The 21,997-nt window shown below is 36.8% G+C and overlaps 1 protein-coding gene and 1 long non-coding RNA gene across 6 annotated transcripts; one reads left to right on the forward strand and one right to left on the reverse strand.

Annotated features, from left to right (window-relative positions):
- Positions 1-1,520: 1,520 nt before the first annotated feature.
- LOC125280651 lies at positions 1,521-8,317 on the reverse strand. 4 transcript variants are annotated; one of them, XR_007187677.1, is made up of 8 exons: positions 7,051-8,317; positions 6,407-6,465; positions 6,193-6,278; positions 6,011-6,105; positions 5,215-5,232; positions 2,629-2,892; positions 2,118-2,192; positions 1,521-2,023 (listed from the first exon to the last, which is right to left on the reverse strand). It is a non-coding gene; the product is annotated as an uncharacterized LOC125280651 (long non-coding RNA). The 4 variants fall into 4 exon arrangements; XR_007187676.1 differs by lacking the exon at positions 2,629-2,892 and having other exon boundaries at positions 7,051-8,316; XR_007187679.1 differs by lacking the exons at positions 2,629-2,892; positions 5,215-5,232 and having other exon boundaries at positions 6,058-6,105; positions 7,051-8,316.
- A 3,201-nt stretch (positions 8,318-11,518) lies between these two features.
- Positions 11,519-18,808, forward strand: LOC125279753 (gastrula zinc finger protein XlCGF8.2DB-like). 2 transcript variants are annotated; one of them, XM_048209742.1, is made up of 3 exons: positions 11,519-11,907; positions 16,160-17,034; positions 18,580-18,808. In XM_048209742.1, the coding sequence occupies exons 1-3, from the start codon at positions 11,823-11,825 to the stop codon at positions 18,595-18,597; spliced, it is 978 nt and encodes a 325-aa protein (XP_048065699.1). In that variant the 5' UTR covers positions 11,519-11,822; the 3' UTR covers positions 18,598-18,808. The 2 variants fall into 2 exon arrangements, with proteins under 2 accessions (XP_048065699.1, XP_048065698.1); XM_048209741.1 differs by lacking the exon at positions 18,580-18,808 and having other exon boundaries at positions 11,520-11,907; positions 16,160-18,228.
- Positions 18,809-21,997: the final 3,189 nt, after the last annotated feature.

Genomic DNA, 21,997 nt, shown 5'->3' on the forward strand with positions numbered 1-21,997 from the left:
GTTGCTAGGGTGTTGCTATGCAGTTGATAGGGAACTCGGGGTGGTTGCTAGGGTGCTGCTATGCGGTTGCTAAGGTATCCTGGGTGGTTGCTAGGGTGTTGCTATGTGGTTGCTAGGGTACTCAGAGTGGTTGTTAAGCTGTTGCTGTGCGGTTGCTAGGGTACCCTGGGTGGTTGCTAAGGTGTTGCTATGTGGTTGCTAGGGTAATCTGAGTGGTTGCTAGGGTGTTGCTATGCGGTTGCTAGGGTACTCGGAGTGGTTGCTAAGGTGTTGCTATGCGGTTGCTAGGGTACTCGGGGGGGTTGCTAAGGTGTTGCTATGCGGTTGCTACGGTAATCTGAGTGGTTGCTAGGGTGTTGCTATGCGGTTGCTAGGGTACTAGGGGTGGTTGCTATACGGTTGCTAAGGTACCCGGGGTGGTTGCTAAGGTGTTGCTATGCGGTTGCTAGGGTAATCTGAGTGGTTGCTAGGGTGTTGCTATGCGGTTGCTAGGGTACTCAGGGTGGTTGCTAGGGTGTTTCTATGCGGTTGCTAGGGTGTTGCTATGCGGTTGCTAAGGTACCCGGGGTGGTTGCTAAGGTGTTGCTATGCGGTTGCTAGGGTACTCGGAGTGGTTGCTAAGGTGTTGCAGTGCGGTTGCCAGGGTACTCGTGGTGGTTGCTAAGGTGTTGTTATACAGTTGCTAAAGTATTTTGGGTGGTTGCTAAGATATTGCTATGAGGTTGCTAGGATATTCTAGGAGGTTGCTATGCTGTTCTGGGTGGTTGCTATGCGGTTGCTAGGTACTCTTTGTGGTTGCTGTGCTGTTGCCATGGATTTAGTTTGATAGATTAGAAAGATAGATAGATTTAGTTTGATAGATAGATAGATTTAGTTTGATAGATAGATTTAGTTTGATTGATAGATAGATAGATATTTAGTTTGATAGATTTAGTTTGATAGATTTAGTTTGATAGATAGATAGATAGATAGATAGTTGGATAGATTTAGTTTGATAGATAGATAGATAATGAGTTTATGAGTTTGAATGAGTTTCAATGGATTCTAAGTTTCAATGGCTACTAAGTTTATATAGCAGATCAGTAAGTTGGCTTTTTCAAGCCAACTTAATAAATAAATGAAGAGTTTCGTTGCAAAACGAGATAACTCCGTTTTTTTTGTTGTTTTTTTTTGGTTGTGCATTCCAATTAATATCAATTCAACTGCAGTTGGTTTGTTTTGATTTAAACCTTCATAACTTAAAAAATACAGCTAAGTAGCACCATAAAACAAAATAATAACATGATAACATAATAATAAACATGTTTTGACAAAAATGTTAAAAACGGAGTTATCTCGTTTTGCAACGAAACTCTTCAAATGTAACCAGTGATTAATATGTTTTATTCTTTTAATTGACAAAGTGTTTTATCATTAGATGAGTATAGTTAAATAACGATTTTATCAATTATATTTATAGATACTCTTATGATTACTACTATCCATAATTTGGCACAAAAATGACAAAGATATGAAAAAGATTCAGCAGATATTTTATGACTTTATTTGCAAAAAATATATATTAAACCATTTCCTAAGTGTCCTGTATGAGGCAGCTGCTACAAATATACTGAGGTAATGTGCTTTAATACTGCTTTACTGCCAGACAATATCACAATTACCAAAGATATACAGTCCTTGAGCTTCTCAAAAGCTAAAAAAAAATCCAGAAGATGACAGTCATAAAGAGTAAGATATGTATAAAGAATAATATAGAGATTTTTAGCATTTCTTCAAATAATAGTTTGGCCCACCCAAAAATACATGTACAGTTTTTGTTCAAGAAAATGAACATGTGGACTTTGAGGAAGAATTTGAGATCTCTCATTACCGTGTCCTCAGCTGTGTATAACACTCTTGCCAACAGTGTTGTAGAGGTAGATGATGGAGAGCTGTGAGAGAAGAGGAAGAGGGTCTTTCTCAGGTTCTTCTGAGGCAAGGATAGGAGAATGGTCTCTATATATTCACTTTGGATTTTTACAAACTGGAAGTAAAAAAAAAATATATATATTATAGTAGTTATTGTAGTCAGGTTTATTGTTTGTTAGAAAGGTATGAGGAAAGCATGTTTAACTTACATGTTCCTCCTCTTCTTCATCCTGAGCTGCACTGTCACCTCGGTCACCACTGCCATCATCATCCTCCTCTGGCAGCTGAAAGGTTGAATTACATTGTTAGAAGTTGCATTTTTACTTTTGAAAGCAGTCTCTTCTACTTATAGTAGTACTACTTTTAATCTATTTTTAAAAGTAAGTTATTCCTGTGATCAAAGTTGAATTTTCAGCATCAGTACTCCAGTCTTCAGTGTCACATGATCCTTCAGAAATCATTCTAATATGATGATTTGATGCTCAAGAACACAAAAATATGAAGCAGCACATTTCAAAAGAAATGTCCGAGCATCAATTCAGCATATTAGAATGATCAAAGATCAAGTGGCACTGAAGACTAGAAAAATGATGCAGAAAATTTTCCATCAAAGGAATAAATTAAATTTTGCAACATCTTCCAAATCTCAATATCTTTGATTGGCAGTGTACATTATTACATTTAGATAATAAACAGTGCACAAATTCTCAAAGAACTTACATTTTAACGATTACTTCAAGCTGGGGACACACTGAACGACTAGAAGAAACATTCTAAGACTGAAATCAACACACTTAAAAACTGTTTCCTTCGACTGAAGTGGATTTAAATACTTACAGATTATGAACAGACTGAACGCAACTGGCTCTGACTCGACGTGTTTGGGCAAGATCAGTTTATTAGTTTATTTATAATCGGCCTTACAGTCGTTAAGTGTGTCCCTGGCTTTAGTCGTTGTTGCAGCCTCCTCAAAAATACATCTTTCTGTACACGAAAGCAAGAAAAAAATATTTTAAGAAAAAATACAGTAAGGGCATATTTCATGTAGCCTAAATGAATTGCGATTATGAAGTTTTTTAAAATTTTTGATAGTATTTTGAAATCATTAAAATATCATGTATATATTGTGAGTTACAACATTATTTGTTTTTATCATTACATGAATTCATGTCATTCCAAACCTGTTAAGACTTTCGTTCATCTTCAAAACACAAATAAAGATAATTTAATGAAATCTGAAAGCTTTCTGTCCTTCCATTGACAGTCTACACAACTGCCACTTTGATGTTTAAAACAAAAGTTCATACAGATCGTAAATCTAATAAATATTGAGAGGTTTGGTCCAAATTTTCTGAATAAACTCGATCACTTTATATAATGAACAAATTTAATACACAAGTGCATATACAAACAAGTAGTTGAGCTTCCATTTATGTTCGCTAATTAATGTTTATATGTGAATAAAAGTCTAAACTCAAACTGTATATTGCATTAAGCGAACAAGTCTCTTTGAAGTTCATGTTCAAATTTGGACTAAACTGCTCCATTCATATGGATCACTTTTACAATCTCTTTATGAACTTTTTGAAGTATCAAAGTGTTAGTTGCATGGTCTGTAAATTGAGGGAGATAACTCTCAGATTTCATTAAAATATCTTCACTTATGTTTCGAAGATGAACAACACATTCTTGCATGTTCGGAATGACATAAGGGTGAGTCATTTTTTTTTTTTTCATTTTTGTGTGAACTAACCCTTTAGGCAGGCGTACACTTTGTAAGTTCGAACACTCAGTAGTTTGCGAGCCCTTGCATACAAGTTAGTTAACCCGATAATAATGTCAAAGCAGTTGGTACATTGCACGACTGCACTACACAGCTTTTCTTTGTTTTAAAAACAGACTTAACATTTATCTATTATGGGTCCTAATTAGGAGACGATGAGCACATTAAGCTTTGTGCCATGCTGTTTATATTTATCAAACAGTAAAAATGTCCCTTTCAACGCCCAAAACAAGAAGCTTGCGGATGAGATGATGAGAGGAAGGAGATTTTGGATTGTATTTGATAGTCGAATTGATTCGAACAGTTTTAATCGAACAGATTTTAAAAAAGCTTTAATCATGCCCTTTCAATCCGAATGAAATGTCAATTGGACCCGGCCAATTCATTTCAACTAATGTGGTTACATGTGACTTTTTATTCCATCTGTGCTACTAGTCTGATTAAAGTCTGATTATTAGAGCCCATGTAAACACAGCTAATGTTGCTGCTATAGCTTCAGATTTAAAAAAGTTATAGGGTTGCCAAGCAGCCTATGTGATGTGATTCTGTATCATTTGGGACTATACAATAGCTGCATTTACATGGACCCTAATAATTAATTTGTAATCGGACTAGTTGCACAATCTAATTAAAGGGATAGTTCACCAAAAAAATGAAAATTCTATCATCATTTACTCACCCTCAGCTTGTTCCAAAGCTATATAAAATATTTTAAAGAAAGTTTGTTACCAGGCTGCTTTGGGCCAACATTGACTTCCATAGTAGAAAGAAAAAAAAAAAAAAACTATGGAAGTCAATGGTGGTTTTTAACAGAAGAAATTTATACAGCTTTGGAACAAGCTGAGGGTGAGTAAATGATGACAGAATTTTCATTTTTGGGTGAACTATCCCTTTAAGTCACATGCAACCATGTCATTCAGAATAAATTTGCCAAATCAGATTTTAAAATTTCATTCTGATTGTAAGGGGTGGTTTAAACCTTTTCTAATCTGTTCGATAGGACATGTAAACACTTGATCAGATTAAAAACTGAAATTTGAAAGTGTAAATCATGTGTAACCATTGTTGTTGAATGAATGCAGTGTAATAAATGACGGTTGTCATAAAATTTCAAAATGCTTCTGTTTAGTTTTGAGCATTTTTACTGCTTGATAAATATAAGCAGCACGGCACATAGCTTCATGTTCTCTGCGTCTCCTAATCAGGACCTGGAATGATAAATATAAAGTCTGCTTTTTGAAACAGAAAAGAAACAATGACAGGATGATGGTTAATATGCACCAACAGCGGGAAAGTCTGTAATTTTGGACAGACAGTGCATTTTAAAATATCAAATCCGATATCTAAATAAATGTACACATCACCTATATTCAGATTCATCAATCACAATGATTTCATTCTGAATTAAATAAAAAGTGTAAATGTATCAAATAGTAAAATTGCTGACCCCTCAAATTCAGAATTATTTACATCTCCTTGTCTCTGTGAGTAATTGAATTGTGAAATTCAACCCTGTGAATTACCTGTTTGTCCTCCTGAGCCTTTTAAAGGGTTAGTTCACCCAAAAATGAAAATTCTGTCATTTATTACTTACCCTCATGCCGTTTCACACCCGTAAGACCTTTGTTAATCTTCAGAACACAATCTAAGATATTTTAGTTGAAATCCGATGGCTCAGTGAGGCCTCCATAGGGAGCAATGGACACTTCCTCTCTCAAGATCCATAAAGGTACTAAAAACATATTTAAATCAGTTCATGTGAGTACAGTGGTTCAATATTAATATTATAAAGCGACAAGAATATTTTTGGAGCGCCAAAAAAAATAAAAAAATAACGACTTCATGAAGCATCGGAGCATAAATGAATCAGTGTGTCGAATCATGATTCAGATCGCGTGTCAAACTGCCAACGGCTGACATCACGTGACTTTGGTGCTCCGTACAGCAGATTCGACACACTGATTCATCTGTGCTCCGATGCTTCCTGAAGCATTGTTTTGAAATCGGCCATCACTAAATAAGTCTTTATTTAGTTTTTTTGCCGTCCCAAAAATATTCTTGTCACTTTATAATATTAATACTGAACCACTGTACTCACATGAACCGATTTAAATACATACCGATTTTAATGTTTTTAGTACATTAATGGATCTTGAGAGAGGAAATGTCCATTGCTCCCTATGGAGGCCTCACTGAGCCATCGGATTTCAACTAAAATATCTTAAATTGTGTTCTGAAGATTAACGAAGGTCTTATGGGTGTGGAACGACATGAGGGTAAGTAATAAATGACAGAATTTTCATTTTTGGGAGAACTAACCCTTTAACGAGAAGGCTGCTTTTATGGCTGGATGCTGATTGACACACCTTTTGACCATGTTCTCACATCCAGGACAACAAAATGATCAAGCAGACCTGAAACAAATGACCATGATTGAAATCACTTTAAATCCATTTAGTCTTACCTAAGTGATATTGGAAAAATGAGGCATAGTTGTTCACCCAGTATATGCTGCTTCTCCTGGAACATGGTCTGCATGATGAATGATATCTTGATCCTGGACCCGTGCAGTCCACCTGGAGGTTGTCTGAATGATATGTGGTAGCATATAAAGGGTAATTAATGACTGAACGTTACATACCGATAGCAGCACTATTAGTCCAGGACCTTATATCTATTGGTACTGAACAAGTCAGAAACTAATTTAATACCCACCCCTGCTTATAATCATTGTTGTCTTGTTGTTGCTGCACAGGCTGTCTCTCCTCCAGCTGCTGAAAATAAAAAGTATGTTAGATTTATTAGAATGAATAGACTCACACATAACGTTCACGTTAAACCAGTAAGTGGCGACAAACGAGAATATTTTGTTATGAACAACTCTAAATCATTGATTTGGCTGCTTCACTGGCTGTCATTACAAAGAATTTAAGTAAACAAATCGTGAAGTAATTAACCGTGTCTGATTAACCGTTTTATACAGATTTTATTGAATTTTCAATATGGTTCATATGAGCTTCAAGGAGGCCAGGCAGGGTCTAAAATTAAAAAACACTTTACTACAGTTGCCGTTTAACGAATATAAGTGATTATTCTGCCGTTTATAGCATTAAACAGTGAACGTTACACTTAAAATAACTAAAATAAAAATATAAAACTGCGTCTCAGATAATTTTAACGTTAACGCTACCTCAGACCGCCTCACGGGGACAGCGCTCGTGCGCACATTAACCAAACGTAATTTATTTATGAAATACATTTAGAAAACCAAAAACATTGCACTAACATTACTCATCACAAGTGATATTTAGTGACACATGGGCAAAAACGATGAATAAAAGCAGATTTGTAGGGCTTACCTTTTACTCCGTGTCCGTCTGCTGGAAGTCGACCGTTACAGAACAAAATGATGCGCATGCGCAGTACTCAAGATTATCCGAAAGTCCGTTAGACTTGCTCATTTAAAATTTCGAATTTGTCTCGCGCGTGCCCCATCCAATAAATCTCCTTCATTCACAAACACAACATATAATATATAAACATGTCCATAACTTTTGGCGCTCTAACGGTTAAACAGAACGGCATGCATCTTGCGGAAGAACATTGTAGCCGGAGCTACTTCTCTCTGTTTATGTCTATGACGAATCACGCAGGTATTTGTGCTACTCCGCAGCGGTTCCTACCAGACTGGTCTAAAATAGTCCGAATATAAACACTTATCTAGGTGTACCATAATGATTCAGGGTACAACAAAAACACGGTTTGGAAAATGTATTCATGTTGTACATTCCCATTGTATTATGTATTATTAGTTATCAGGAGACCAATGGACCACGTCGCTACAACGCTCTCCGTGGGATTAACCAGCGACGTCTTTTGAGGACGTGCCCGCGACGTTTCTGGAACGTTAGCCAAGATTCTTAAAAAAAAAAATAACTTTACCACGACGTCCTCACAACGTTGTCATTCAGTAAACCTCTTGTTCACAAACATATGAATAATCACAATTTATTAAGTAAATGTTAGGTAGTTTTGCTGGCAAATTTTTATGAATAGGTAGGCTATTAGGTATATCTCAAATATAAATAAAACTATGTCGATTCGTTTAAAAAGCGTGAATCAATTAAATTTACTCATAATATCCAAATGCCATATTAACAAACATAATGTTGGCTTAATGCAATATCTGGAAAGTTATCAGGAGACCTGTGGACCACGTCGTTACAACGTTCTCCGTGGTATTAACCAGCGACGTCTTTTGAGGACGTGCCCGCGACGTTTCTGGAACGTTAGCCAAGATTCTAAAAAATGGAACATTACCACGACGTCCTCACAACATTGTCATAAAGTAATGTCACGCTGACCAAATGACGACTAACTGACGACGTCGTCACAACGTACTGTGTTTGCTGGGTACATTACTTAGTTCAAGTACATGCGTGCATGATTTTGTGCAAATATAAGTTGTAATTTTATGTCTATCTTGTATAAATATATATGAATTACCCTATATAGGATGTGTTCCTTTGAGTTAATTAACTTAAAGCGCTTCATTTTACGGATGTTCATTCAGCGCGCAGCTCAAATAATCAAAATGAGATGATTTGAGAAAAAAATCTGTTATTGTTCGTGATCCTTATTAATCAAACTGTGTGTTGCTGAATATAATACAAGAACAATATAAGAGCTAGTTATTAAAAATAATGTATTATTTTTTTTTAAAAAAAATGAAAGTTTTAATATTACTGTAAACATTTTAATGACTTAATCATTGCTGTTTGAGCTGCGCACGCTGAAGCTGAAGAGAATAAAAACCCGTAAACAAAGTTAATTAACTCAACGGAACACATCCTATATAGGGTAATTCATATATATTTATACAAGATAGACATAAAATTACAACTTATATTTGATGTAGTCAGCTCGTGTCGTGAATTTGTTCATCCTGTAATAACACGCCGAAACACAGCAACTAGAATTCACAATATTTTAATACAATATTGTATACAATTATAATCTTATGTAAATGACAGTCCCAGCAGTTATTAATGTTGTGCGTTGCTGTTTGGCTGCCGGTGGTATGGTCCTTTCTGAATGAAGCCAATAATTCTGCCGATCTAACTCCTTTGGGATCAAATAAATGTGTAGTTCTGACGACTGTTGAAACGGCTAACAGCACCACATATCCCAGACATATTGTAAATTTGTTGTGAACCTTCTGAGAGTGTTTCGTTGGCCTTCCTCTGCTAGTTGTAGCTGCTGTCACCATAGACTTAAACAGAGCGCGCAGCTGTGACCGGTCACAAATATGGCGGCGGACATAGCGGAAGTGACGTCTTTGAAACCCATGGATACTTCTTCTTCTTCTTCTTCTTCTTCTTCTTCTTCTAGGATTTTATGGCGGTTGGCAAACCAACTTAAAAGGTGCATTCCCGCCACCTACTGAAATGGAGTGTGAAGCGCATACTGGAAAGGAAGTTTAATCTAGATCTACTCTTTCAAAAAAAAAAAAAAAAAAAAAAAAAAAATATATATATATATATATATATATATATATATATATATATATACACACACACACACACACACACATATATATATATATATATATATATATATATATAAAGAGTTTACACAGAGTTTACACAGAAGGGAGTTTTACATTCTATTAAATAATCCTGTTTCCTTTAAAATATAAATAACTCATGATAAATTCTTGATTGTTTGGTACCTTCTCCTAGGAGAACCTGAAGTGTCAGCTCATTGATATCTATATTTCTTAAGGCGTGTCTTAGCTGGGACCGCTCTCTTTCATAAGCTTCGCATTCTATAAGCACATGTTCTACAGTTTCAGCTAACCCACATTTATCACACTTTCCATTCTCATGTTTACCAATTCTTTGTAAGCATTGATTTAATAAACAGTGTCCAATACGCATTCTTGTGACTAAAACGTCCTCTTTCCTGTTTCCGAATCTTCTTCTCTCTGAACCAACTTTTCCTTGAATGCAGTAAAAATGTCTACCTTTTGTTCCTTCATTCCATTCCTTCTGCCAAATTTCCTGTATTTGTTTCGCTATTATCACTTTAATTTCTGTTTTACTTAATGCCACTTCAACGTCAATTTGTGAATGATTTAATGCCTGTTTAGCCAGATTGTCAGCCTCCTCATTTCCTTTCACACCCATATGCGATGGAACCCATACAAGATTTACCAGAATTCCATACTGTCTTGTTCTGTAGAGACTCTGCATTACTTTGTTTATCATGTCTTGCCTTGCTGATGATGTTCCACTTTCCAAGCTATTTAGAGCTGATAGAGAATCTGTACAAATCACTGCCCTTGTTGGTTGTATTTCTTCTATCCACTGAAGTGCTAGACATAACCCATGGATACTGTTAAAGAGATTACTTTTAAAACGGGCTGCTCAGCCCTATCACTTAGTCAAATGAGGAGAATTAAAATGATTTATATCTTTCATTCACTCAGTGGTGCTGATTCTATAGTTGTGTATAACGTTAACTTTTGTGAATGGCCAAAACACATGCAGCCAATGTATATTATTACTAAATTAAAATAATTATTAACAACTCAACAGTATTTGTACTGTTCACTGTTAATTTTGGTCCAAATCAAGTTTTTTGTTTTTATGTACCTACCAGCACTCCTAGATGCCCACTGAGGGTGAAATGTAAATCTCGGCCATTTCCACCACTAATTTCCATATTTCCACTTTGAAAGATTCTTGTAGTCAGCATTGTCAAATTAGTACCTCAAAATAAGTATAATATTTTATCATATTCTACTAAAATGCTAATATCTCACATTTTGATGATAGGAACAAAGTTGATATATACTATATGCAGTCCAGGTGTGTAACATACAAAATGAGTTTAAACAATGTCACTGGAAATTGGACAAAAACAAGAGGGGTTATGAGAGATTAGATAATATAAAGTTAAGTTATTTATAGTCTAAAGGTAACAGAGTGGTACAGGAATGAGTCCTAAAACCCGGAAACAAGTTAGCATTTTTGATATTCTGCTTCCATCGTCCTGAAGTCAATTGTTTTTTTGTTTTTGTTTTTTGTCAAATGTCTGAAATAAGGTCTGTGGTGAACACAAGCTCAAGATATTTTCTTAATTTTTTCTACATAATAAACTCCATCAGTAATACCCCATTCATTATTTTTTAAAGCATTTACGTGTCTTGAAAAAAATGTCCATCAAATAATTAAAAAACGTATTATTATTAATATTATTATTACAATAATTTAATGTAATTCTTATTTTTGTAATTCTAAAAATAAGACTCACCTCCTATTCTCTCACATTTTATTTTTAATTGAGGTAGATTCTCTTCTCAAATCTTTTTTTTAAAGTAGTAATAGGCTAAATAAATGTGACAGATTCTTTAAACCATATGAGAATTTCTGTTATGATTGTAATGATACAGCTTAGTTTGCTTTCCTCTGCTTATTAGCCTAATGTTTCTGTTTATTTATTAATTTATTGATATTTATCATTACCTATTTTTTTAGATTAATGAATTTTATTTTCATTAGGTCTAATTTTCTGAAATCATTTTATCTTTATCTTGTTTGTGTTTTTTCTCTTGTTTGTTAGATGTGAACATCTCTGTTGTGAACATTTCTCCTGTGTTTCTGCTTTTTTTTCTGCTGACGTTTTTACATTTTCATCTCTGTTTCTTTACTATAAAAAAAAACAAAAAAACAGGGCGATACAAACTTTCGGGTTGGCTTAGACTGCTTTCATTGCGTCACACTCCAGTCCAGTAGGCGGCGGTAATGCAGCAAAAGTCAGTCAGACGTCTGAAACTCGAGAAGAAGAAACAGCGCGTTGCCATCTTGTTCCACCAATGTTATCTACAGTGCGTCGCTCAATAACAGCTTTACAGTGAAAAGCAGGAAATATTAAGTAATATTATACAACATCTGACTTTGGATATTCTCAGAAGAACGCGTGCATCTAGTGCCTAGCGGGAGTATGCGAATCGGGCCAAAAATTTTCCGTGTATTTCGGTTACTCTGAACGTGAAGACCCGCGTCTAAACAGGCCCAAATAACTCGAGCTTTATCATATTATATCTTGGTCACAAGCTATTGTAAAGATGGACTTTATAAAAGAGGAGAGTGAAGAAATTACAATTCCAGAACCATGGAGAGTGAAAATTGAACAAACAGATGAACAAAGAGGTTTGATTCTTCATCGTTTACTCCTTTCGGTAACAAAGCTTCACTGCCAGTTTTGGTGGTTGTGAAATTATAGATAGCATAATTGACATGTAGAGGGAAAATGCATGGTCGTTACATGACTGTAGTATGTACGCAACTATTGTGCCAGGTCTGATATGGCAATAATATACGAATGACAGAATCGATCGATTAACTACCGTACGACTCGAGCCGTATATTTCAAGTGTTCTGAAGGCATACGTAGGATTTGGCGAAAAACAAATTGAAATGTATTTTTTTTTACAGTTGCGCGCTCATGAGAGCAGCAGTTCACGGCCACGCGCGAAAGAAAAGCACCACGCGCACCATTTTGAGAAAATAAGATTAATGATCACGACGCCTAAACCCGAAAAACAAATGCACTTACTTTTACGACACGTTTGAGGTGATCTCTATCTGTGCTGTAATCTCAACCAAGTCACCTTTTATTTATGTAGTGCTTTATACAACACAAATGAATAAACAGCAGAATAACGATGTTAACTTTATCAAACAAAAATAATTAATTTTATGCTGTAAAGCAGCTTTAAAAAGAAAATGGTGTTAGTATTTCGCTCAAGTCAGTTAAATGTTGATTTAGTTCAACAACATGTATGGCATAATGTTGATGACCTTAAGAAAAAGAAGCAAAAATTGAGGCTGTTTTTTGCGCACCTTTATAAATCAGTGGTGGTGTTCTAAAATGAGACTTAAAAAAATGTTTTATATAAAAGTCAAATGTAAATTCCTGTCCCAGTTGCACATACTGTTGGCACATGTTCCTGGTTAAAAAAACAAACAAAAAAAACATTACATTAAAAAAATAGAAATACAATTCTATTTTGTATTTTTACATTAACTATGGAATTAATGTTCTATTTATTAAAACCAAGTAAAAAATCTTGTTAGTTTTAACATTTTTACACTTATTCCAAAATAACAACTTAAGGCAGTAACAATTTAAACAATATATTTTATTTGTGAATTGAGGTTCAACTGGTCTTTTTTATAGTCAACTTATTTTCATCAGTCATCATCAAGCTCAGTAAACATTGGTCACAGACATAAAGATGTACCTTTAATTTCACCACATTTACAAAATATGCAAACTCAGAGTGAGAGTTTAATCTTTTATTTTGAAATGTCGATGAACAGTTTGCATATTTAGCAACATATTGGTGTATTCTCCTGTGTTGGTGTAGGATTATAAATGATTTACTAGGCCTGTGTAAAATATATTGATTTCTAGATTTTAATTGATTCTCATTTTTACGAACCAATATCGATTCTTAAATCCCAAGAATCAGTCTAGTCTGTTTTCAGTTGATGAATGAATAGAACATTGTAGCGCTCCTCCCAATCCAATAAATGGCAATAATAGCTTTTTCTTAACAGGCACATGGTGTGTAAACATGGATGTTTTAGGTCTTAAACATATAAAGTAAATAAACTAGACTTTATTAACTTTTTACAGAAACCATTCATCTCATAAAGAGTAAAATATAATGTGCATACACAATAGTAAAATCAGTTTACATGTTTTGACTGAACAGTTGCATGTTCATGTTAAAATGTTAGTAAATCTAGTTTAATTTGCATTTTCCAGTATGTGTTATTTATTATTAAATAACGTACATTTTGCCAAATTCGCCCCCTCATTCAAGTCCTTATTCACCAATGTTCATAGTATCAGCACAGCATCAGTTCGCTGTCCGAATGAAACAGTTTGCTTCAGACGCGGTGCTACCACGCATGCTCAGTATCTCCAGCTCATCAGTTCCCAGTATTGAACGTGTCCGAAAGTTTGGTTCAGACTCAAGAGTCGGTGCTGTCACACATGCTCATTATCTCCAGCTCATCGGTTCTCAGTATCGAACGTGTCCGAAAGAAACAGTTCTCGTACTGGTGATTCGGGAACTCCTCTAACCAGTTCTTGACTCCAGAACTGTATGTGTGCTGAGCTCAGAACTGCTGTTGACAAAACTAAAAAAGTCATAGCATGTATCAAGTATGTTTAATACATTTCTACTGTTTTGATTACCACATTATAAACATTAAGCAATATGGCAAAAGTTTACATATCTATTTAATCTTACTTAGAAATTAAATAAACTGTTCCTGAAAATATCATGCTTTATTGATAAAACAAATAAATGCATAGTTTGACAGTTTTACAATCTATTTATCATGTTTCCAATCTTTAAAATAATAGGCCTACAGTAATTGTGTGATAAAACATTTTCCAACATATTTTATTTTGTTACAATTTGTTCATCCTTCTGAAGAAATTACACGCATGTTCAGCTCATCAGTTCTCGTTATCGGACATGTCTGAAAAAAGAAAAGAAAGTTATTGGCTCTGTACTGGTGATTCGAGAACCATACATTCGGTAGTACATGCATGCTCAGTGTCTGCTGCTCGTTCTCATCAGTTCTCTCAGCACAGCATGTCTGTTCATGCTGTGTGTTTGAGTTCCTGGAGTAACTATATTCTCCGGGATATTGGTTTATTTTGGGTCAGAGGGACTGTCAGGCATGTCCGAAAGTGAGTAATTTAAAAAAAAACTGTGGATCAGTGCTGACTTGCGACGTAGGGCTGCACAATTTATTGCAATTTTATCATACGTGATTTGGCAAAGGCTGTGATTATTTTATGCGCAGCTTGTCAGAGCTGGGACGTGTTTCCCGAAGCGAACTATGGTCGCAAGTTCGGTCGTTACCAATAGAGTTCAATGGGAGTTACGACCATGGTTTACCAACGATGCTTTCGGGAAACGCACCCCTGTACGGCTCTGTGATCAGTAGTAAAAGCTTCTCCATCTAAAAGCCAGAGGGCGCTCTTGCACAGAAACTGCAAATATGCCCTGCTGCCGAAGTCGAACACGTGTCAATCCAGGAAATCCCATACTATCGCTGTAGCTGAATAAACAGAAGATTGAAATGTTTTAATTGATTAAACATGACTAATAAACACAACTGCCAAGGACGCTTAACTGTCATTAGGAAGTGAGTTTGAAGTAAAAACATGTTATTAAATGTTATTTTTTGTTGGACAAGATGTTAATAAATGCTTCTCATGTCTGGAAAGATGTTTGACGCCTGTTGCTTTTTCAAATGCGCATTATAAGCGACTCAAACTCGGTGCTTTCAGATGGATTAGCATTTGGAGCTATAGTTCATTGACAAGCCGCTCATGAAAAAAAAATCACAGCTTTGCGATTTCATAATCACACTAAATGCTGATTTATACTTCTGTGTCGGACCTACGCCGGAGCCTCTGCGCCGTAGGCTATGCGTCTGTTTTCATTTATACTTCTGCGTCATTGTCTGCGTCAAAGTGCATGCAGACCACTAGGAGGCAGTGTCTACGGTCATGTTTAAGATCAAGGCAAAAGCCGAAGAAGAAGCAGCTTTGTTTCGAATCAGTGGTTCGGAGCGCCGAAGTCACATAGTTTCCTTTTTCCAGCTCAGTGATTATGGATTTTAATTTTTTTCCTGAATGGTGGTGTTATATCTTTTACTTGGATGTTATACGTTGTAAAGAGTAAATACAGCTGGATAAAACAAACTGTGTCCATCTTCATTTCAGGCTGCAAAGCAACAAAATGTGATTATTTTAAAGGGGGGTGATTATTTTCTACACCCACTGTACATTCAATCACAGTCGATGTCAAACACACCTATTGCCACACACACACACAAAATTCACTGAACGATTTAGGGGGTCTGTTAAAACTCAATGGGATTGTTTTCTCATCATATCTTTTGAGGCACTCCCTCTCTTGTCTCCTCGGAGGAAAAGCCCCTGATACCTATCAGGAGCATATTTTATATCAATATATTAGGCCCATTCCAGATATATTGACAGCACCTAAATTAATTATCCTGTATTATTTGAGCTCTTGAAGTTGTAAAATAGGATATAACTACACAGAAAACAGTTAAGCATTTTTCCCATATGATTTACGTTTCATGCTTGTACTACTAAAAAAAGCAAGTATTTTAATGTTTATGAATTTGCCTGTTCACTTCCATTGTATGTGCCTCACTGTAACCCAGATATAATTTCCACCTATAGAGCAGGGACAGGTGGAAATTATTTTTGCACTTCAAATTTTGCCGATTGAGCTTAACATGGACTATTCCTTTAAATTGGGACCAATTTTATTTCCATTACCTTGACAGTCGTCAGTTTGTGATTTTTAACTTTTTTTTTTATTATTGTTCACTTTAGGTCTGGAAGTAAAAGAGGAAAGTGAAGAACTGAATGTGGATGAGAAACATCAGTATGAGGAACCTCAGAGTGTCCTAACTGGACAGAAAGTTTTAAGTTGCTCAAGGTCTGGGAGAAGTTTCTCATACAAAAGAGCTAATAGAAATGGATTTTTCTTCACCTGCCTTGAATGTAAAAGGAGTTTTGAGTCTAAAGAGCACCTGATGGATCACTTTAGAACTCACTCTGGAGGAAGTTGCTCAGAGACTACATCAAACGTAGTGCGAACTGGTGCTCAACCAATTTGCAATTTGCCCTTCACCTGCCATCAATGTCAGAAGAGTTTTGCTTGTAAGGAACACCTGATGGAGCACTTTAGACTTCACACTGTGGAGAAACCTTTCCCATGTGATCAGTGTGGGAAGAGTTTCATTCATAAACAAAGCCTTAAGAATCACTTAAGAGTTCACACTGGCTTGAGGCCGCACGTATGCCATCTGTGTGGGAAGAGTTACATACACAAAGATAATCTTACTGATCACATGAGAATTCACACTGGAGAGAAGCCTTTTGCATGTGACCAGTGTGGAAAGAGTTTCACACATAAAGGAAGCCTTCTACATCACATGAAAATTCACACTGGACTGAAACCTTTCACTTGCCGTCAGTGTGGAAGGCATTTCACACATAAAGGAAATCTGAAGATTCATATAAGACTTCACACTGGAGAGAGACCTTTCATATGCCCTCAATGTGGGAAAAGTTTCATTTATCACGGAAACCTAGTTGGTCATATGAAAAAGCATTCAGGAGAGAAATTATACCACTGTTCTCAGTGTGGAAAGAGTTTCATTGAGGCTCGACATCTCCAGAAGCATGAGAAAACTCATGAAACCGTAAGGCCCTTTGTGTGTTCTGAGTGTGGTAGAGGTTTTCTGTGGCTCCACAATTTTAAAGAGCACCAGAAAATCCATACCGGTGAGAAACCTCATGTGTGCTTCGACTGCGGGAAAGCCTTTACAAGAGTCATATACTTAAAAAGGCACCAAAGAATTCATACTGGCGAGAAACCTTACAAGTGTGCACGTTGTGGAATGTGTTTCACGGTTTCTGATTCCCTGAAAGCCCATGAGCGAGTGCACACTGGAGAGAAGCCGTACAAGTGCCCTTCATGTGAGAAGTGTTTTGGTCGATTAAGTACTCTGTTGACTCATAAGAAAAAGCATTGTCCAAAGTTGGCGAAGTAAGAGTTGTTGTGAAATGTCACAATGTTTGCAGGGATGCTTTTTGATTATATTTTGGGGAGTAGCAGTACTATATCTGCATTAATATCCTTAAAAATTACATACTTTATCATATTTGTTGTAAGGTCATGCATGGAACAAATGGTGTTGGAAGCTTTAATAGTAGGTTTCTGAAAAGCTGGGAACTTGCTTCCAAACGTAAGAAGACTTTGCTGAACGTCCAGAGTGCTCTTTGTTATAATGGGATCTGGGGCTGTCGAGCTCCAAACAAGAACCAAAAAAAGCACCATGAAGGTAGTCCAGTGTTAAGGCGTATGGCTGAAATGCAAGTCGTTTTTTGCTGTAAATTTTCTTCACTGCTGTAGCTCTCAAATAATTACTAGGAATGCACCGAAATATGCCGCCCCGCCACTTCATGTTTAGTGATCAGGTTTCACTCTTGCGCAGCGTGATTTCTAACTATGCTAGCGCCTCTGCTTTGGAAGATGCACAACTTCGAAGTGACTGTTCAATGTTCTGCTTCGTGTGCACGCCTGAGCTCTCTGCTCCATGTGTGCACTGTGCTCTCGGCTCAAAATGTTGCGCTCTATGTGTGCGCTGTCTGCTCAGTCACTCACGGCCCAAACGCTCTACTTATGTACCACTCACAACATTACTAATAAAATAAGGTTATATTGGGCATACCAGTATTCATATTGTTGGATTACAGTCAAGCCCAAAGTGTGAGTTTATGGTTGAATAGGGTACATTAATTGCATTGTTTAGTTGTTTTATAACCAAGGCCACAAATATGTAGTGCGCAAACTGTACATAATGAAACTAACAAAAATAAAAAGAGCAAATTCATCTTGTGTTTGTAGTATTCATGAAACAGAAATAGTGGGCATGAATTATTTGTGTATACTCTTTTTGATTAAAAAATCATAGGTTTTTTGGATTCAATCCAAAACCCAATTTTTGTAAAGCTAGAACAATTCAAAATTCAAATTGTTTATTGCACCAAAAGTAAGTAAGGAAACAATAAATACATGGACACTAGGGAATAATAGTCTGTTTCAGGAAGGGGAGAAGGAAAAATTAGAAAGAAAAGAAAGGATGAAAGGAAAGGGAGAATTTAAACCCACCTTTCACACTTCTGTGTGATTTTTTTAATATTCATATTTTATAGGAAGATTTCTTTTTTTATGTATTTCACAGGGCAAATCGCTGACGTGAATTACGACGATTCGAGTCCCACCTCGGACAAGGTTAAAAACACCCAATATCTACAATGAATGTTGATTGTGAATGAGAATAAATAACTTTCACCCAGATTTGTTTGTGATCTGATACTGATATTTCACTGGAAACTGCATAAACTATATGCATTTTTTACTTAATGTATGAACACCTATATCTATACATTTAATTTGCTTTTATGCCTTATGAATGTGAGGTTGCTTAAAATTAGCTATACAAATGAGATGTTTATATATTATAATAATTATTATTTATAATAATGATAATGTTTTGACCCAGGCACACAGAATGATTACTTATGTAAATATGAGACACTGTTCAACTCTGAACAATAAAGTGTTTTTCCAATAAAAAATGTCTGATAAATTATAATATCAGTAAACACACAAAGGTAGAAACATTATAAAACTATAGTATACATGTTAGTAAAGAGTGTATATACACTATATTGCCAAAAGTTTTGGTACGCCTGCCTTTACGTACACATGAACTTTAATGACATCCCATTCTTAATCCGTAGGGTTTAATATGGAGTTGGCCCACCCTTTGCAGATAACAGCTTCAACTCTTCTGGGAAGGCTTTCCACAAGGTTTAGGAGTGTGTTTATGGGAATTTTTGACCATTCTTCTAGAAGCGCATTTGTGAGGTCAGGCAGTGATGTTGACGAGAAGGTCTGGCTCGCAGTCTCCGCTCTAATTCATCCCAGAGGTGTTCTATCGGGTTGAAGTCAGGACTCTGTGCATGCCATTCCTCCACACCAAACTCGCTCATCCATGTCTTTATGGATCTTGTTTTTTGCACTGTTGCGCAGTCATGTTGGAACTGGAAGGGGCCATCTCAAAAGTTGGGAGCATAAAATTGTCCAAAATGTCTTGGTATGCAGAAGCATTAAGTGTTCCTTTCACTGGAACTAAGGGGCCAAGACCAACCCCTGAAAAACAACCCCACACCATAGTCTCCCCTCCACCAAACTTTATACTTGGCACAATGCAGTCAAGCAAATACCGTTCTGGCAACCTCTAAACCCAGACTTGTCCTTCAGATGGTTTTTCAATGTTTGTAACGGGCATATGATGACATGAAAGAGAAATATCGACACCCCCCCCCCTTTTTTTTTTGTACGCTAATTAAAAGGTTTTATTTAAATATTATTTATATTTAGGGCTGCAAGCATAGGGCCTCTTGTTGTTGTTGTAAATGACAACTGTCCTGTGAATTAAAATAAAATGAATATTTGATAGGCCTAATTAACAGCCTAATACTTATTTGATATTACGTTGCAAGTTACAATGCTAATATTTATGTCTAAAATTCTTCACTTTCAAACGTTCAGAACTTCGAGCTTAGATTTTGCCGAATACTGGTGAAAGCTAACTTCTATCCACATGTCGGAAATCGTGCGAAATGCGAACGTGTAAATGAAGTAAACCTAGTGCATATTGCGTTCCCAAAATGCACCACCACACATAAAGAGATGGAGTAGGTGAGAAGCAGCATTTATTGTGTGAACCGAGGTGCTCAGAGATGCTGAAAACACCGTAAGCTGAACGACAGTGTTGCAGTCACATTTAGGATAACAATTTTACAAGCCGTTTAATTGTTAGCTTTTTTACCAAAACCACCTGCAGTCTTAAAAACACAAACTTGCATACCAAATGAACAATTGGTTTGTACAGGCCAAAGCCCAATAAAGAACAGGATTATCCAAAGACTCAGGTCACTAATCAACAAATAAAGGCTCAAGCCATTCCTGTCTGTTACATTTTTTGTGTGTTTTCTTTGGCAAACTTTTGTTCAACAGACAAAAGCAGACAAAGACATACAAACATCACAAAGACATGAAGCTGACAAAGACAAACAAACAACACGCATGACAAAAACGTAGATTATCTGAACATGAACAACCACTAAAGGGTATGTAAACTGATTGTGTTAGATCGGAACTGATTAAGGTTAAAATGATTGGCCTTGATATTGAACATAGGCCAGAACATGTTTGTATAAAAAAAAGATACTACAAAGTGCATTTTAACAGCAACATAAATAATAATAAAAAAACAAACACAGGAACATTCTTAAGTAAAACTGTAAAGTGAATTTTTTTGAACTTTTGAACTATATAAATAAATAGATTGTACTTGCTGAAGCACTTTGAAACACAAACAAACAAACCAACATAAACAAGCCTCTTTCTCTCTCCTACAGATGGCACAGGAGAAGTGGCATCACACAGGTAAGTTATTTACACAGTTCTCCTCTTTTCCAACTCAGCATCCACCAAACTTTTAAAGTGTTCAAAGCTGTCGAACACCACATTGTCAAACCCAGAGGTGGTGGATTTCCTAGTGGATGGACAGTAGGAAAATATCTTCTGGGTGCTTCTAGCCACTTTGTCCTTGGAAGGTATGTACCTCTTCTGCTGTCCACCACAATTAGGCACGTGGCAAGCCCCACATGGCCGCGAGGACTTGTTCGGCATGAATGCCTTGACTGTTGGTGCAGGAGGTACAAAGCTCTGGCCGCACGATAGCCCACGAAACAGGACGGAGGGAGCCTGTGGCTGTGCGGGGAGAACCAGCAGTATGGGTGCTGCCGACACAGGGGGTGGTCCATAGGTGGGCGCAGCAGGCTTTGGTTGGAGGTGGGTGGACGCAGCAGGCCTTGGCAGAATGGGGGTGGGCTCAGCAGGCTTTGGCCGAGTGGAGGAGGACGACGCCGTGGGCTGAACGGGCCGGTTCACAGGAGGCACAGGCTCTGGCTCTTCAACAAATAATCTGGAAATATAAAATACACATGTAATGAGTATTGATATGACGTGTGTGCTATTTGCTTTCCACAGCCAACAGGTGATACAAAGTGCTTATGACAACTTACCTCCGCTTCTCACCACGCCTTTTTCCAGCCTCGTGATGAACGTGCTGGTACTGGACCTGAGGCCGGTCTGGCGGTGGGAGGGATGTTGGCAGCTGGCAGCGCAGGAGCTTCTGGGAACGGTGTGTCCGACAGCACTTTCAGGTGAGGCGTCACCTTCGGCAGTACCGTCGCCCCGTAGTTGGCCTTTTTCTCCTCCACGGAGCGATGCCATGCGGTGGTTCCACTGCACGGTAAAGGACACCAAGTATACCTGAAACACATTTCCATTTTGACTGTTATTGTGTACAGTGTTTACAAGTGATGACTGGAGCTGTGAAATAAAATGTATCATTGAAACTATCATTGACACTTTTCTTTTTAAATTATCCTGTATAATGTGCTATAGACAAATCCGGCGAAACACGGAAGTAAAGCAGCGCCGCCATTACTGCGTGCATTGCTGCTAAGGAAGTAGCAGAAGTAGCGTGTTGGTCCCGTAGGCTGTAGCAGATGTTAGCTATA

Source organism: Megalobrama amblycephala, linkage group LG12 (genome assembly GCF_018812025.1).
Source record: "Megalobrama amblycephala isolate DHTTF-2021 linkage group LG12, ASM1881202v1, whole genome shotgun sequence".
NCBI classification, from domain to species: Eukaryota; Metazoa; Chordata; class Actinopteri; order Cypriniformes; family Xenocyprididae; genus Megalobrama; species Megalobrama amblycephala.

Excerpts from the sequence above, each read along its gene's own strand:
- LOC125279753 (XM_048209741.1), top strand. The coding sequence starts at position 11,823 with ATGGACTTTATAAAAGAGGAGAGTGAAGAAATTACAATTCCAGAACCA. Across the intron at positions 11,908-16,159 it reads ACAAACAGATGAACAAAGAG|GTCTGGAAGTAAAAGAGGAA; the intron begins GTTTGATTCTTC and ends TGTTCACTTTAG.